Genomic DNA, 18615 nt, shown 5'->3' on the forward strand with positions numbered 1-18615 from the left:
TTTCTATAGTATGCAGGCTGGCGGCATGCTAACCGCATCCTTTTCTTTCTCGATGGAAATTTTTGTTACTTCTACCTCCCACGACGGACCCACACAACTTGTGAATCCAATTGGAACCAACCACATCAAAAACCACTACCATTTTTGGCAGTTTCGAACACGTTTGCTTGACTAATATGGATTTCCTTTTATATCGGTTTCACGTATTGCAATCTTTGTGCCACCATTAAAGATAACCGCTCTCTTTACAAAATCAAAAAGTCACAGAGGGAACTTTCTCTGTTGTGTTCTAGCACCTCAACAGAGAGAGAAGCTTTGGCAATGGAGTTGAGGGTTTTGCCTTATGTCTCCTTCATTGCAGTAATGGTGGCCCATGCAGGTACTCATTAGCATACAACAAGCAAGGCTCGTGTCTTCTTTCTCATTACATTCTCTCTCTCTTACATATATATGATTCTGAAATATTTTGTGTTTCATTTATATTATTCTCTTATGGAGTTTTTATGCCTTAGAGAGTTAGAGGGAGAAAGTTCTTTCTGAGTAGTTGTGTGAGTTAATAGATAGAGGGAGTTGTTTTCAGTTGAGCAAGCAGCTGTTTGATTTAGAATATAGTCTTGCATGCTAAGAAGAAACGAGGGGGAAGTAACTTTAAGTAGTCATGGCTTAGGTACAACAAATTGAGAGAAATAGAGAAAGAGGGAGCTCTTGTTTTCTTAGACCTTGAGAGAGAGGAGAAAGCTTCCTATGCTTCCCCTACAGCACAGAAGTTCTGTCCTTCCCCTACCATCCAGCCGTCCAATTTTGATCAAGAGAGCCACTCACCGTTTGATTTTAGATCCGACATTTCAAAGTATTTTATTTTTAATTTTTTATATAAATTGTATTAATATGAAATTTGGTACGTGCCATCTTCTCATTGGGGCGCACCTATAAAAAATATTAAAAATATTTTTTCGATAAAATATAATGACCAAATTACCCCTTGAATCTTTCAGGGGTATTTTGGTAATTTTATTTTATTGAAAATATTTTTTTTATATTTTTTTCTAGTGTGCGAGTTTAATAGAGGAATGGATGTCCAAAATTTTGTATCAAAATAGTTCCTAGAAAAAAATTAAAAATAAAATAGTGTAGAAATGTGACATTGTGATTGGGGCAATCTTAGCCCTCGATTCAGATTGTACGGTTGGATAAAGGGGAGGATAGAACTTCTATGTTGTAGGAGAAGCATAGAAAGCTTGCCCGAGAGAGACTCCAAATGTTATTTTTGGACAAATTTATCCTGCTTTTCATAAATCTTAGGGTACGTTCGGTTCAACGGCCTTGGAAGCAATTTCATAGCAATGTTAGGTATGAAACTAATTTCTCATATTTTTACATTAGTGGGATGCTGTTTGGGAATGCGCTTTCCTGTAGCCAGTCTGCTTTCCCATGGACCAAACATCAAAAAACAGTGGTTTGCAGGGAAATCTCTTTCCCCAAAAGAGATTTCCCGGTAACCTAATGTCCCCTTAATTACATGAAAATAAGGTAAGCTATCAGAGAGATCAGATAAAGAAAAGGAAAGCTTCGCGGGGTTACAAAGCAAACAAAAAAGTCAAGTAGCTAACCGAACCACTAGCTGAAAAAGAACACTTACGCAACCATTATGTTCAAAAGATATTTTAGCCTGAATTTCACCCTCCTGCTGTTCATGTAAGGCCTAGGCTTTATCTATAGAAGATTATGACGTTTCATAACCAAACACCAATTATTATCAATCATTAGATGTAAAATTAGCTAAGATGTGTCATTTACTAGGCGCAAAGTCCAGAATAAAATTTCTCTAATGATGTGACATACTTGCGCAAAGTCCAGAATAAATTTTCTCTAATGATGTGACACACTTTAAGCTATTGGATTTTATATTTGATGGCTAAGTGTGTTTGTAAATTTCTTGTACCTAAAGTGAATGGTCTTATAGTACATAATCCCAACCTTAGTGGCCTAATAATATATTTCAGCCTTGTGAAATATGTATTTGAGCACTTGAAGTGGACTGTTCAAATAATGTTCTACAAAATATAATATTTAAGCAATGTATTTTTTCGAATCCTTATTTTTTATGTCAAGATGATCTATTTGAGGGTTTTCTATGCTAGATTTTGAGGTACTAATTTTTATATGCCTTGTAAACTTTTTCCTTACATGTGCAGTTGATGCACATGATTTCGCGAAAATCGGGCTGAACTATGGCATGAAGGGTGACAACCTTCCCCCACCCTCCCAAGTAGTGGCCCTCTACGAGGACCACGGCATCCAAAAAGTGCGCCTCTTTGATCCCAACCCTGATGCCCTCGAAGCCCTTCGGGGCTCTGGGATTGGCATTCACCTCGGCGTCCTAAATGAAGACATCGGGAGTATTGCTACTAATTCTGTCGTTGCTGATCAGTGGGTCGCGGCCCATGTCAAGCCCTATGTTCCCGACGTTAACATCACTTATGTCTCTGCAGGCAATGAGTTCGTCACTGATGATACAGCCGACCAGGTTCTTGTTATCACATGGAAATTATTTCTCTTTTTAAAAAGTAAAGCCGCACCTGAAACTTCTCTGAAAATGCAGCCCCTTATCGATCTATTTTCGACCATACAGGTTATCAACCTCAATGGTGATCCTAGTATCTGATTTATTTTTATTTTTCTCACAGGTTCCATCAGCTATGCAGGCCCTTCGCAAAGCCCTTGATGCCGACGGGTTGTCCAACATCAAGGTCACCACGACGATAGCCACGAGCGTACTCTCAGCATCATACCCTCCATCGCAGGGGGCCTTTACCTCCAGCGTGACCGCCGCAATGACGTCAATCGCAGCGTTACTCACCCAACAACAAGCCCCTCTCTTTGTCAATGTGTACCCCTACTTTGCTCATGCAAACGACCCTGACAATGTGAAGCTCGACTACGCCCTGTTCACTGCTCTGGGCCCAGTGGTGCAAGACTCTGGCCTGAGCTATCAAAACCTCTTTGACACTATCCTTGATGCGATGTACTATGCGTTGGAGAAGGTGGGTGGAGCATCTGTGGAGCTCGGAGTCGGAGAGACTGGGTGGCCATCTGGTGGCGATGCGGGGGCAGCAACGATCGATAATGCAAGAACATACACTAACAATCTGATAAAGCACATTGCATCGGCTCAGGGCACTCCCAAGTTGCCTGGAAAGCTCATAGAGACTTATATTTTTGCCACCTTCGATGAAGACTTGAAGCCTAAAGGCACTGAACAGAACTTTGGGCTCTTCTACCCTAGCAGGGAACAAGTCTATGCCGTGGACTTCTTCCCCAGTGTGTAAGAACTGGGCATGTTTGTTTTTTGGGGCTAAGTATTTGTGACTATTTTCTTATTTTGTAAATCTAAAAAAAAAAAACAGTTTATTGTTTTAAGTAGTGGCAGTAGATCTCATTACATGCTTTTTGTTACTGTCAGTTAAAAGCTTTCTCACATGAGCTTTAGCATCTAGTGCTTCAAATCATGCTATTTGATCCTTTTTAATTGCAGGAATGTTGGGTATATTAGATTGGAAAAAGTTTATATAAGGATGCTACTGTAGAACTACGGATGCCCTTCAAAAATCCATCGGAAAAGGTAGTTTTAATGTTGGAAAACCCTTTGATTTCTCGACATTGAGATACATGACTATGAAAAATAAAAAGATTTAAAGTCTAAAAAATAGTGCATTTTACAACATATTATCTACACTGTCCATTTTCAAGATTTTCATATGTTTATAGATCTACTTGATTTTAACCATTTTTGAAATTTAAAATTTTATAATTAGATATAACAATAGATTTTGAGATAATCCTAATAACATTTTACATCAAAATTATATACCATAATAAAATTTAAAAGGCACCGTGCCTCTACACCTATGGAGGCGTCCGTATGCCAACCACACCCTATTAGATTTATGAAATTAACCATTACCAGATTTATGAAATTAACCATTACCATATATTGGTTGAACTCATATGCATAAGCTTTCCTCTTGACTTAAACTAAACATCCAATGAGAAGATTCTGGTGTGCTACCTCACGCATGTTGAAATGCAACCGCCTTCCAAAACCTATCTTAGATGGATTTTTGGATTCAAATTTTAACAGGTTGATGATATAAAACAACAAAATCATGATTTGAGAAAAAAAACAATTAAATTTTGGACCCTAAAAACAGCCCATTTTGATTTATTTTTTTTTTTTTAACCATTCTTTGTGGATCATCAGATTTGCATTATTTTTGTAGCGCTGCAAATGCATGGATCCAAGATTGAAATGCATTTGCAATAATTTAAAATATATTTTGAATCCTAGATCAATGGAAATCGGCAGAGGACTCTTTTGCCGACAAACATAAACATTTCCACGGTTGATAACTGTCTTTTGCGTGAAGTAAGATACTGCATTTGTTTCCATGCTGCACAACTATGCAGAGTAATTTCCTTTTGGGAGAAAGAATATGCATTAAAAAGAAAGAACAAGTATACAAGATTGTTTGCCTTTAGTGCAAAGAAGTCACAGTTATCCTTCGCCATTAGATGTGAAATCCGATGGTCAAAGACTGAGAAAATCTACCTTAGACTTTGTGCAGGAAAATGGAACACCCCATCCATCCAATGGCTTGGGGCGTTTGTCACCTTTGTGTAGAAAAGCATCGCATACAATCCCCAGTATGAGTGAAATTTTACCCGTGAAGAGCAAGAACCCAGTCTGATACATTCTGTTCATAATCCAATGCAAATGCTCGTTTTGTTGCGACTTGCAACCTTGAAGTTTTCTTAAGGCACTCAATCCTAACTTAGATTTAAGCACATGAACATACTTATATTGAGAAATTGGCTTGTATTCTTTCTTGAGATCTTTCATTTTTCTTATTTTACAGTGGCTTCCTCTTAAAATTTTGCAAAAACATCAATCACTTTTCCACAAAACTCATAATGAAAGACACCCTCACTAGAGTCGACTCTTGCTCCCAAAGTTGAGCAGTTAACAATACATAAGTGAGGCAAATATCGCATCCTTCTCCACAGATCCATCAAGGCACCCAATGCTTCATAAACCACAGAATAACCACAAGAATACTCATCCATTTCTTCAAATTGTTAAGCTTATCTTCTAAGTATTAATAACTACTCCAATGATAATCAGGAGAAGTTATAACCAGTTACTGAAGAGGGGAGTTGAGGCCCTCCTGGGTAGAGAGAGCGTGAGGAGTGGTGTACCTAAACGACGGAGTGCTCCTAAATGAAGGCTTCCTCGTAAAAGAAGGCCTTCTCTTGAGATACTCCAAGGACCTCTTGGCATGTAAAGAGCGCAGAGCTGGAGACACTTTCTCATTGAACTTCAAAACTAGAAAGAAGGTAAGCCTATATGAAATGAGAATGACGTAGATGATAGCCAAGTCCAACCACTTGGAGTGGCCCAAGCCTACTCCTAACATGTTCCTTAGGATGTCTTCTCCTCGGAGCTTTGGGTCCCCAGGCAACATAGGATCAAACAACATACCAATCATGTCGTTTTTCAATTGCCCCTGCATAACAATGCCTTGAAGTTGTAAAGGAAAGAAGACCAACTAGAGAACTCATCATTTTCATAAAAGGGGGGTTTAGATCTTTACCTGCAGTCCCCATGAGCCATAACTGAGGTAAGAAATGGGGTAGCGCCAAAAGGGTTTTGGAAGGTCAGGCAGCAGTCTAAAGAACCCAGCTGTCATCATCAAAATACCCTGCAAGAGGAGAGGGGGGGGGGGGGGGGGCGGAATTTAGTCCAAACAATGATTTGTTTGTAGAAGGATAGAAGCCGCACTGTAAATGTTGTAGGTATTCTCTCTCTCTCCCTCTCTCTCATGAAAGAAAAACATGGTAATTACCATAATTCCAGCTCCCGTTATGATACCCATCAAGAAGTTGGGGACAAGAGAGGCAACAACCATCATGAGGCTCTCTATAACCGCAAGGCACCCAAAGAGGTTGAGAGAGAAGTATATAAAACGAGAGTAGCCGGGCTGGAACTTCACCATGTAATATGTGATACTCCCGGAGGAGAGAGAAACAAGGACAAGGTAAGGGAAGGAGGAGAGGAAGTTTGAAAGGATGTAGACACTGACACCATAAAAGCCATTTCGCCTTTCACCGTAGAAAACCTGCACTTTTTCTTATTTTGGTAAGTAGAAAATACCTGCAAATTGAATTACTTTTACAAAACAAATGGGAGTGTAAAGGTTCTCTCTCTCTCTCTCTCATGCACAAAGGTTGAATTCAACCTTCATTTCCTCTACAAAGGATGGAAAACCTCCAATGGACATAAATGTCATGAAACCGGAGATGAAAGCTCCACATGCGGATCTGGCCTGTAATAAGCAAATGGGAGGCTAAGTCTTAGGCAAAACTTTCTGACATGCTGACGATATTGAAGAGAGACCTTTCAAAATAAGGTGAGAGAACTTGATCCCGGTAAAGCTTACTAAGATAGCAGTGTAACTGGTCCCAACATCAAAGTAGATTGTGCCCACACAAAGTGAGACCAGTACATAGATCACGACCCTCAGCCAGTAATACCCTATGTCTCTGCTCATATTGATGAAGGACCTTCTAGTCAATGTAGTGAGCTGCATCCACCAGCTAGCTTCACTACCTTTGCTGCTTTCCATCACAAGATTTTCCTACACAAAGGAATTACAGACAGATATATATATGATTAAACTCCATAAGAAAATCCCCTTTAAAATGGATAACATGCCCCAACCCCACCCAGCCCCCAAAAAAAAAAAAAAAAAACAACTGAAGCGAAATGGCAAACACTCGAATACAAATTTGCTTTAACAGATTAACAAAGTTCAAGCAACCCAATCAAGTAACACTTTAACACATTAACAAAGGAGAGTGCACCTTCACCTTGAGAATCGTAGTTAAATTGGTGGTGTTTAACTTCAGTATGGAAAAGAGGAGTGTGACATTTTTTTTTTTAAATTGTTAACAAAAGAGGTGTGTGACCTACCATTTCAAGCTATACAATAGGACAAAAAGGAGGTGAGGAGTTCTTTCCAAAATGTATGGTAAGGTGGCTAGGAGCTTTTTGAATGCCCACTCGACCAAACCATCCTCGTTGACCACCATAGCATCCTTAGGGGCATTCAATTGTAGTGCACTAAACACCCTATACAAATGCAGTCTTTATAATTGTTCCATACAAGGTTATAGTTCTTATCATGTCCTCACATTATTAGCTGGATTGTCTTTGTAACCAGATAATTTTAAAAAAATTTAAATACATTTTGCCAATTTTAGAGTAATAGACCTTTGTTGTGGTGCAATTGTCACCACTGAAAGTATGAAGCCAGGTGCCCGATTCCTTGAAAAGATAATAATGTCAATGACAAAAGTTAGGGAAATTGACATTTCATTAAGATGAGAAGATATGTCTTATTTTTACATATTTAAAATTGTGACAAAGTGATTTTTGATGTCTCAAACAACAGTGCCTCAAATGTTTACTCATGTAACTGTCCTGTTCAATACAATTCTTAAAAATAACCCGAAATCAGGATGCAAAATCACATGAAGACCACATCATAGGATTCACGTGTGTCACAATATCAAAGTGCAAATTCATAAAAGGCTAGTCACAATTTAGGAAGAGAGGCAAATATCAATGATGGAACAGATCAATCAAAGAAATAGTGACGTAACGAATTTTTTACACCTGATCCATGTTTTAAAGAATACCTTTAGATTTGTGAAATTATGCTTTCCTAAAGACTTGCACTCCTTTGTCCTTTCTCACCCCTCCATGCGGTATCCACAGTGGAGTGAGTTTCATGCAAGTACAGCACTCAGTTTTCATAGAGACCACTTATCAAAGGAGTGAAAATACATACTAATGATCTAATTTCTGCAGTACCTCAGTTTTGGTTTATTTAAAAATACCAACAGCTGTTAACAAATTAAGTCCTTCGAGGTAGTGAATATATTCCACTGGCAATTCACCCTGAATTTCTGTCAGATCAGTATGGATGTCAATAGAACAATGTATTCCCACTGCAAATTTTGGATATCAGTGATAATTTGATTTTAATCTTAAAATTGGTAAGAATGTTTTTGGACTCAGTCGAGTACTATGTAACGATTTTTTATATATATTATGTATGCCCAACTTTAATCACGTGAGGTCTAATTGACTTATTCGTTATTATGTATGCCTCAGCGGTCTCATGTCTACGGTTCGAATCCCGCCAGACATGATCCCATTTTTTCATTAAAAAATAGACATTTCTTATTTTATTAAGGATAAAAAAAAACAAGCCCTGTCTGATTTTATTAAAAAATAAGCCTTCTTAAGGTTCAATGGTTTAATTAAACAATTAAGAGGGCTTCCCCTTTCTTTTAATAAAAAATAAGCACCATTATGGTTTAATTAAACAACTAAGAGCGGCGCCTTTTCTTATTAAAAAAATACGCACAGTTAAACTGAATTGAGTTTGAACACGGGTTCAATTCAGAAGGGTCCTTTTTTTATTAAAACAATAAGCACCATCATGGTTTAATTAAACATTAAGAGGAATTCCTTTTTCTTCTTAAAAAATTACGCACCATTAAACCGAGTTTTGAACATGGGGTTCAATTAAGAGTTCCTTTTTTTATTAAAAACATAAGCACCATTATAATTGAATTAAACAATTACGAGGGATTCCTTTTTTTTATTAAAAAAAAAAAGCACCATTAAACTGAGGTTTGAACACAGGGTTCACAAAAAGACGTGCAATGGTCAGGATTTGATGCCTCAACCTCTTGTTGGGGCCAATATATTTACCCTATTTCCTTTTGTTATTCCCTTTTTCTTTAACATGACATGAACTTGGCCGAGTAACTCACCTTAGCCAAGGTCCAACTACCTTGGCCGAGTTGATTTTCTGAACACTGATTGGTAATGAAGCATGCCAGAATCTAATATGCATTTTTTCATTCGATCAGCCTGGGACATGTGTAGAATATTGTAATCTCACTGCAAGAGGGCACATTGGATTGGATTTTGGTCAAACTTATCCATAATTACAGGGATCTTCCAACTAAAGGTTGATTTATTTTTATTTTTATTTTTTTCAGATGTTCCGACTAAATGGCCAATTCCACCATGGAATCTCGCTGCTGAGCTCTAGGGACGGGAATCTCACTCCTCCACATATTTAAATATTGGAATCTGGATCCTCCCAATTAGAGATTGATATCCTAACTTACAAGGGATCCAGATTCCCTAACATTTTAGTATAGTATAGCGGTATAATATAGGATAGTATTGCAGTATAATTTGGTAGTGTAGTATATTATAGCAATATAGTATAGTTATAGTCTAGCAGTGTAGAGTATAGTAGTATATACTATATAGCATAATATATATTATAGTTGCATATAACATAGGGAATAGCATAGTATTGCAGTATAGCATAACAGTATATTATTGTATATCAATTTCGTATAGTATAGTGATATATATAGTACTACAATACTAATTAAGTGTTCTCGTGGACCTCGACTTTTAACGAAAAGGAACTCTAAAATTTATAATTTCACTCCCAATTAAGTTTGGATCAGGCACCCCCATATTGAAATCCCTACATTTCAGGGTGTACAGACCGTGGTCCCTACCATAGGGAGCTTCCTACTAGTCACAATCTCATGGTCTTGGCCCCTATCCAGGATCTGATTCAATCCCAATTCGGTTAACTATGAACTGATCTCGGTGAAATTTTGATTTTCAACTGAACATTAGTAATGGTTATAGAAGTACAAAGGTGAGTTAGGTCTAAAAACATTTGAATATGTTAATGACATTGTACAACAACTTGATTACCAAATTGGTTGATGTGGGATCCAGCCTCATGTGGGCCCCATGTGATATCCCTTTCCTTTGTTCGGTAAGTATGTAGGGTTCCCTTTTTTCTTAAGGAATTGTAAGGGTGGAGAACCTTTCATTGATTACTCCTGTTGAAGTGGGTGTGGAATCTTTCTCCACCTATATCTGTTAGCCACATTTTTGCCTTATTTTTCCATGGATTGCTTTTCTATTATTATCTAGAATATTTTCTGAATATCTTCTGGCAGTTAGACCTATTTTTGGTGCTTCAATTTATTTCATGCATGGAAAGGACGGTAGCATTCCCCACAAAATTTACCCTGAAGAAACATATTTGGAAGCATACAGAACAGCAAGATCACAGAAGCAACTCATCTCATGAATGGAAGGCCCTACCTAGTTGGTAAAGCATTTCCTTTGGCCTAGGAGATGCTTCCTCAACATCATCCCAGTCCTGTTGTCTCGTTTTGGCATTTGAGTTATGTTTGTACCCTAACTAGATTGCCAACGTTGTCAGGTATATTGAAACTATTACACAGATTGTATCGATAAAAACATGTCACATTTGATTCTATGAATAATCACACAAGGTCAGCAATAAAACACCAAAAAAAGCTGTAACAGAGAAAAGCAGAAAATCGAATGATCGTAGTGGTTGTGGGCAAATTGCATACATCCTAAGGTGTTTGTTTGGCTGAAACGGGGAAAACAGAAGGCATCTCTCTAACATCTTACTGCTAATCTGCACAAATGATGCTGAAAGAAAATGGTCTCTTCTTTCCATGCAGGTAAGCTGAATCCATTTGGAAAAGGTTTGTTTATTTTATTCAGCACCCTTACAATACATGCTAATCAAACACTGGAACCATTAGCATTCTTACTAGTTTCTTCACTCCGCTTTCAATTTTCAGTTACCTAGTACCTACTAATAAAATGGTTTTGCAATGGAATCATGGCAAAACAGCCACACACAAAATAGCACAAAATAGCCACATGGCTTATATGGCATATAAAGAACCATGGTGTTCAAGGAGGCGAAAGAGAGCATATGTACCATTGTGTTGGAGAACAAACTGTTTGAACGTATTTTTCAGCACCTTGCTCCCTGATAGGAAGCAGGTCAATAAAGACTATAAACCAGTGGAATTCTCGACAGTCTCAGAATGACCTAAGAACTAGTCAAGATCTTCATCAGCACTCCAAAAGACCACCTGCCAAGTTTCGTCGCATTGCGACATGTATAAGGCAGTGAAAACAGAGGAACAGTTTTCGGGAAAATGGCCTCTGGCACCCTGAAACGGACCCTACAACTGGAACTACATTTTTGGTGTCTCAAATCACTGTGGGACCACCGCCATTGGATCCGGCACGGTTGAAAACCTCTACGGGTCAAGTTTCGGCTTTATCGGATACTCCAAGATAAATAAATGAGTAAAATATTGAAAAAGAGGAGTCGCACACTATTCCCATGTGGCCTCACTGCACAAAACACCATTAAAGGTGGTTGTTTTCACAGTCACAGAAAATCACTTTCGGAGCCCATATCTCACTCGTCTTGAGTCAGATGGCGCTCAAATTTTGTGAGTGTGTTCGTCTATTTGAGACGAGCGATTCGATATGTGGTACGCCCCGTGACGATGTCCGAGCAGGGAGAAAAGCTGGAGAGAAGTTTTCGATCCGTGAAAAAATTACAGAAAATTCCGCAGCGGCATGCCTTGCTCGATAGACCAAATCACGACACTCGCACAAAGCACCATTAAAGGCGATTGTTTTCACAGTTACAGGCAGTCACTTTCGGAGCCCATATCTCACTCGTCTCGAGTCAGATCGCGCTCAAATTTTGTGAGTGTGTTCGTCTCGTTGAGACAAGCGATTTGATATGTGGTACGCCCCGTGACGATGTCCGAGCAGGGAGAAAAGTTGGAGAGAAGTTGCCGATCCCTGAAAAAATTGCAGAAAATTCAGCAGCGACACGCCTCGCTCGATGGACCAAATCACAACGCTCGCGCAACGGATCAACGCGAAACAAATTCTATTGTGTGCGTAAGGTCTTGGGCTATCATTGGTCCGAACCCCGTACATGATGGACGGTCAAATTTCATGCACGAAGCCGACGAAGTAACTGAAATTTCGGCCGCCGGATTCCAGATTCCGGCCAAAACTCAAAAGTTGCGAAATCTTCATTCAGGCTCCAAATCACGTTCCGTTTATTTCCACGTGATCATGACGACATGCTTAGTGCGCTATGATGAAAAAATTATAGAAAAACATCAAGGAACGAGAGCATCATCGATCCAAATTTTTCAAGATTCAAGCAAATTTCAAGTTTTGTGATTGTGGTTCGAAACACGGTCCATGGCTCGAAATTGGTATCAAATCGATTGTCATGCCGAGCCCTACAAGAAAATATTCATCTTTCGATCAAACGGGCATCAGAATAACCCCGGATCAGTCATGGAAGATCGCACAAGTTTTTTGGCAGCAGCAAGGACTGTTCTGGAATTTCATACATTGTTATGCAACCTATTATCTTAATTTTCTTTAATTCAGAATAATTGTAATTATCGTCAATTAGGGTTACTTTTGGGTATCCACCCACATTTTAGCTTAATTTTATATAAACACCACACGCAATTGTAAACAAAACCTTCGGTTCGTTTTTCATTGATTCAACAAAAATTCTCTTTTGGTTTAAGATCGTGGGAAAGGAGAAACAGGTCAAGGAAGGTGATTCCAAACCAGCCATAGGCCAGGGGGGCTTCCACCGTGATCTAAAAGGGCGCCTAGGGGAGCTAGCCCGAGCGTGTCACGGACCCACGTGAGGAAAGTCCCACATCACGACCTTAAATTCCTCTCTCACTGGTTGGTAATACCTGCCCTCGTTCTCGAATGAGGCTCCCGAGAGAGCGATCTCAAAACGTCTCAGGTCTCCTCTGAAACCCGAGATGCGTGCCGCCCGATCATCTAGATCCGGAGGGCGAGATCGAAGCACCTAACCAACATAGCAACTCCACTAGCGACACGCTACCCCATCGTTGGATCGTTCTTGTTTGACCTTCCTTTCTTTTTATTCCTGCTCACTATACACACACCTGTTTTTAGGGTTGTATAATCCCTTCATCAGAGTCAGGGGTTTCGCGATCCCTGCACTCGTGAGTCTCCATCGAGCCGTGAACCTCATCCCCGACCTTTCTCCTGGGCATCGACCCTATATGGCGCTCCCAGGTCATTACTTGGAACGAGGCGAGGATGGACCAACAAGTCCCTCACTCCCTACCTCCTTGCAATGGTGGACCTTCTGCGAACGCACCTTGCATTGGTGGCACATATGCCACCACACACAACACGCACCTTGCTACCGGCGACTCACTTGTCGTTCCCACTGCTCGGGGCAGCCCGAAGGCCACCTCTCCCTCTCTCGCGACTGATAGTTCGCCTGTTGTTGCTCCTATGGGTCGTCGCGAGGTTACCCCCCATTCTTTATCACTTCGAGCCCCTGTAACAGGATGCTCGACACTAGGAGGAGGCGGCCCTGAAGCCACCACCTCACACACACTCACCAAAGCTAGTGGATTATCCATTCTAGCTACCACTCAAGGCAACCCTCAGGTTACCCCGATACACAATCAGGGTTCCAGTCTTCTTGGACTTGGCCCTGCACCTCTTTTGCATGCACACTGCACCACTCGGAGCGACCCTCAGGTTACCTCAAGACACTGTCCTCGAGTCTTCTTGGACTTGGCCCTACACATCCTCGGGGCAACCCTCAGGTTACCTCGGAACCCTGTCAGGGTTCGGCTCTTCTTGGATCAGGCTCTGCGCACCCCTTGCATATGCACTACACTGCACTACTCAGGGCAGCTTTGTTGTTGCGCATGAAGGGGAACCCCCTAGTCCGCCTTCCCAGTATATGCCTGTTCACTCTGTGAGGGATGGTCACACGGCCATTCCGTCACACACACTTGCTCATGGCACCGGGCCTCTTAAGGCCAGACATGCTGCTCGAACCCGGGTTGACCACCAGGTCACCCGAAATCCTTCTGCAGAGGGCGCACCTGCGCCAATCCCCCCGCCCACCCAGGGCACGCCTGAGCAACGTGCACACATGCACAGATCCAAAAGGATGCCATGGAAGACTTCTGTGTCGAAGGCGAGATCCATTTCCTTCCCCTAACTCCCTTCGATGCGGATGATGCCGGAAAAGCATCTAATGAGGAGAACACCAAAACAGTTACTCGGGGCATGATGAAGCCAGTTATCTATGAAGGTCTTAAGTCCCACTTGGGGCAAGGACAAATCTAGGGGCAAAAAGCCAGTATAACCCCAGTGACCCAATCAATTCTGAGTCAATGGCACCATTACCTGATCAGACACCTGAGCCCCATTCAAGTCGGGGCACCGAGAGCAATGGTATCTTCGAGCAGACTGAGCTCGGGGCAGCTCCTGGGCCTAAATCAATTTCCCCTAGACCCCTGTTAAGCCCGAGGGCACAGCCCCGAGGCAGCCCGGCTTTCTCAAGTGAAATGGAAGTTGAACCCACAATAGCCATGACCCCTTTGTGGTGGAGTCTGATCCATGAGGAGACAGGTTCCCTTCCCATAGTCCAAGAGCATGATCCATCATTTCCCCTTGAAGTTTGCCTTGACATCATGTGATGAACAACCATCTACTCTTGTTGGTCATAATGATGCTACTTCCCTTGCTTGCTTCCCCTCAGACATTCTTATCACTGATGAGAACTCGTCACTCTCATCCAAGGAAAGCTGCTCCCTAGTACAGGATGAAACGAGCTTCGTTTCCCCAGATGTTAGCCCTGTTCAAGTGGCCCCTCCATGCCCTGAGAATGTCACGATTCTCTGCAAAGTCAATTGTCTGCTTTCCTCATGTCATGAATGCCTCATGTATCCTCTCCAAGATGTTGATGGAGGCTTGCCGTCTCATGAGAGGTTCATGTTCTCTCTTAATGATAAGGAGCCCTCAAGTACGACTAATGTCAAAACCGTGGTGATCAGGGAAGTACCAAAAGCCTATGAAGACGAGATTGCACATCTTAAGACCACAATAAGGCGGTTACAGGCTGAGATGAGGTTGAAAGATGATAGAAACTGTGCGTCAAGCGGTATTGAAGTCTCATAAGCTTGAGCGTACCCCCTCAGGGCATCAAGCCCTATTTACTGTCTCTCAAGCACCGCTCCTAACCATCGAAATGAGGCCATCTAACGATGAACTACTCCCACCCTCGCCTCCCTCACTGTCAGTCCCTTCCCCATCTTTTCTTCGGATTGGGAACGGAGGACTAATAAAACGCACGGTGGCCAAAGCATCGAAAAGATGCGATGCCTCAGTGATAGGAAGGTTGAATCGCTACCAGAAACCTCCCCCAACTTATGTTGATCAGACTCTATTACCACAAGGAGATCAAAGACTCGACGTCTCCAAGAAGAAGATCGGTTACTTCCGACACAGGGATTATTCCTTTCAAAAGTCTATGATCCCCATGTTGCTGGACACTCTCTTATTAAAGGGGGTGATCAAACTGCCTGCTCCAAAAAGACCAAAGGAAGTTGAGAGAGATGACGAGCCCAATTATTGTCAATACCATAGGTTACTTGGTCACAAGACTGAGAAGTGTCTTTACATGGGAGACATTATCCAGAATCTCATAAACAATGGAGAGATTGAATTAGTAGAATGATTTCATGCCATGGTCCGTGTTGCATGACCTTAAACTGCACAGCCATGGTCTAAATGCACGACCCTAAACTGCATGGTCCAAACTATACGACCTTAAACTGTAGCGGAGGTCTAGTTACACGACCTTAAACTGCATGGTCCTCGCTGTAGGACTTTAAACTGCATAGCCACGGTCCAAACTATACGACCTTAAACTGTAGCGGAGGTCTAGTTGCACCACCTCCTCGCTGTATGACTTTAAACTGCATAGCAGCAGTCCAAACTATGTGACCTAAAACTACAGTGGTGGTCTAGATGCACAACCCTAAACTCCATAGTCCAAACCAGCGTTTTAAAAATCGCCGAGTCGAACCCGGTTCGACTCGGAATTCACGAAAAAGGTACCGGATCGGTTCAAAAACCGGGAATCGTCCGGTTCTAGAGAGAACCGGACGATTCCGCACAGTGACTCGCCGATTCACTGTGCGGAATCGGCGAGTCCGTGAAGAACACGGGTTGCACAGTGTTCTTCACGGATTTTTTCAAATTTGTCATTTTTTTATCATTTTTTTTGTTTTTTTTGGCATGTGATCTGTTTTTCAGGCTGTAAACAGCTTTATTCAGCTTTTTCAAGGATTAAATGGTGGAAAAATTGGTTGTTTTTGGATCAAGAAAAATTCGGGGTTTAGGGTTTCCGCCATTTCTGAAATTTCATGCCAAATAGGGCATGAATCTTTCAAAATTTGTAGGCATATTGATCTTAAAGCTGTAAATCAAATGCTTTTGTTACTAATTTGTGATAATCGTTGAGAAAAACAGAGTTTTTTGGAGATTGAAGGCTTCGGTTCACAAAAACAAGTAAGAACTTTGGGTTTTTTTTTTTTTCCGCCATTTGATATATTTCACGGCATATTTTGAACAAAATGAGTTCAATAATTAGGGTTTTTAATCTTTATTGTGTCTAGTATGATTTAAAATTTTCAATTTTACGTAATCTGGTCAATTACAGCAAGAAATTTGATATGAACAGTGAGATATCTGCGGAACCAAATTCCGCTGTTTCTTTTTTTTTTTTCCGCCTTTTGATTTTGTTTTCATGATATATTTGAAATAATGTGTTAAAAATTTAGGTTTTTGATTCCTTATATTGTTGTTTATCAGAAAATATAGTCAATTGGATGTAATTTATTCACTTGGAGGTGAATTTTTGAGTTAAAATCGCTTATGTAAAACGACTCTGTGAAGAACAAATTTTTTTTTTTTTTTTTTTTTTTTTTTTGTGTGTAGCCCATGATAGAATTTTTTGTAATCTAAGATCGAATTTTTTGTAATCCATGATCAAAATGTTTGTTTTTTTTTTCTTGTAATCCATGATCGAATTTTATTTTTTATTTTTTATTTTTGTAACCCATGATAGAATTTTTTGTAATCCATGATCGAATGTTTTGTAATCCATGATCGAAATGTTTGTTTTTTTTTGTAATCCATGATCGAATTTTTTGTTTTTTGTTTTTTATGTAACCCATGATAGAGTTTTTTGTAATCTATGATTGAATTTTTTGTTATCCATGATGTAATTGTTTTTTTCTTTTTTTGTAATCCACGATCGAATTTTTTGTTTTTTTTTGTTTTTTTTTTTTGTAATGCATGATCGAATTTTATGTAATCCATGAACGAATTTTTTGAAATCCATGATAGAATTTTCTGTAATCCATGATCGACTTTTTTGTAATCCATGATCGAATTTTATGTAATCCATGATCGAATTTTTTGTAATCCATGATAGAATTTTCTGTAATCCATGATCGACTTTTTTGTAATCCATGATCGAAATGTTTGTTTTTTTTACTTGTAATCCATGATCGAATTTTTTGTGTTTTTTTTTTTTTTGTAACCCATGATTGAATTTTTTGTAATCCATGATCGAATTGTTTTTTTCTGTTCTTGTAATCCACGATCGAATTTTTTGTTTTTTTACGTTTTTTTTTTTTTTGTAATCCATGATCGAATTTTATGTAATCCATGATCGAATTTTATGTAATCCATGATCGAATTTTTTGTAATCCATGATCGAATTTTTAGAAAATTTATGATTTTTTTTTTTTAATCCATGATCGAACTTTTTGAAAATTTGTTAATTTTTTTTTTTAATCCATGATCGAATTTTTTGAAAATTTGCTATACTTTTTTTTTTTTATTTCTTTTTATCCATGATCGAATTTTTTGAAAAATGATGATTTTTCGAAAAGATGTGAAAATCGTGATAAAGTTTTGATTATCATGATGTATTAAACATTTAAACCCAATTTTTAATTTTTATTGTTTGAGTTTGCTGTAATTTTTTTGTTTTTTTTTTCAAGATCGAATTTTTTGAAAATTGATGATTTTCCAAAAAAATGTGAAAATCGTGACAAGGTTTTAATTATCATGAGGTATTAAACCATATTTTAAATTTTTATTGTTAAAGTTTTTGTTGAAAAAATTGTATGTTGATGGATTATTTATGCAAAAAAATGCATGTTATTATATTTTCAATACAAAACTGTATTTTTTTTATCTGTTGTTCATGGATTTTTTAGTTGGAATGACTGATGTTAGCCGGCTCTTTGAAGAATTGTTTTTATTATTAATTTTTTAATGCAAAAAATGTATGTTCTTGATAATTGAGTTGTAGCCATGTTTGGAGCTTGCATTTTGTATTATTCTAAATGTTTGTAATTGATATGTACGAAAATATTATTGTCAAAAAAGGTATTTTGCAATAACAAATAACAACGAATATGACTACATGAACTACCGCAACATATTATCACTACATATGGTGATTATTTTTCTTTTTGAACTGTCAGGTTAATTTAAACTTTTTACATCTTAAAACAGTTGAATCATGTCAAGATCTACAGAAGACCCTGCATGGCAACATGGGGTCAAACTTGATCCCAACAAGAAAGACAAAATTATTTGTAATTACTGTCAAAGAGTGATAAGTAGTGGGGTACATAGGTTCAAGCAACACTTGGCAGGGGTTAAGGGAGAAGTTTCTCCATGCACTAGTGTCC

At 39.3% G+C, this 18615-nt stretch overlaps 2 protein-coding genes across 4 annotated transcripts in view; one reads left to right on the plus strand and one right to left on the minus strand.

Moving 5' to 3' along the window:
* The first annotated feature begins 217 nt into the window (after positions 1-217).
* Positions 218-3582, plus strand: LOC18428324 (putative glucan endo-1,3-beta-glucosidase GVI). Its single transcript, XM_006837359.4, has 3 exons — positions 218-379; positions 2196-2527; positions 2688-3582. Exons 1-3 carry the CDS (start codon positions 322-324, stop codon positions 3327-3329), a joined length of 1032 nt encoding a protein of 343 aa, XP_006837422.2. The 5' UTR covers positions 218-321; the 3' UTR covers positions 3330-3582.
* A 1279-nt stretch (positions 3583-4861) lies between these two features.
* Positions 4862-18615, minus strand: part of LOC18428373 (ABC transporter G family member 15) — a 29402-nt gene continuing 15648 nt past the window's right edge. For all 3 annotated transcript variants that reach the window (XM_006837358.4, XM_020663711.2, XM_011622922.3), the window contains exons 7-11: positions 6498-6695; positions 6297-6383; positions 5904-6176; positions 5652-5759; positions 4862-5564 (exon numbers count right to left, since the gene is read on the minus strand). In XM_006837358.4, the coding sequence (XP_006837421.1) occupies positions 5199-5564; positions 5652-5759; positions 5904-6176; positions 6297-6383; positions 6498-6695 (1032 nt within the window). In that variant the 3' untranslated portion in view covers positions 4862-5198. The remainder of the gene's footprint in view (positions 5565-5651; positions 5760-5903; positions 6177-6296; positions 6384-6497; positions 6696-18615) is intronic.

Source organism: Amborella trichopoda, chromosome 1 (assembly GCF_054954075.1).
Source record: "Amborella trichopoda isolate Santa Cruz 75 chromosome 1, AtrichopodaSantaCruz75HAP2 v2.0, whole genome shotgun sequence".
Taxonomy (NCBI): domain Eukaryota; kingdom Viridiplantae; phylum Streptophyta; class Magnoliopsida; order Amborellales; family Amborellaceae; genus Amborella; species Amborella trichopoda.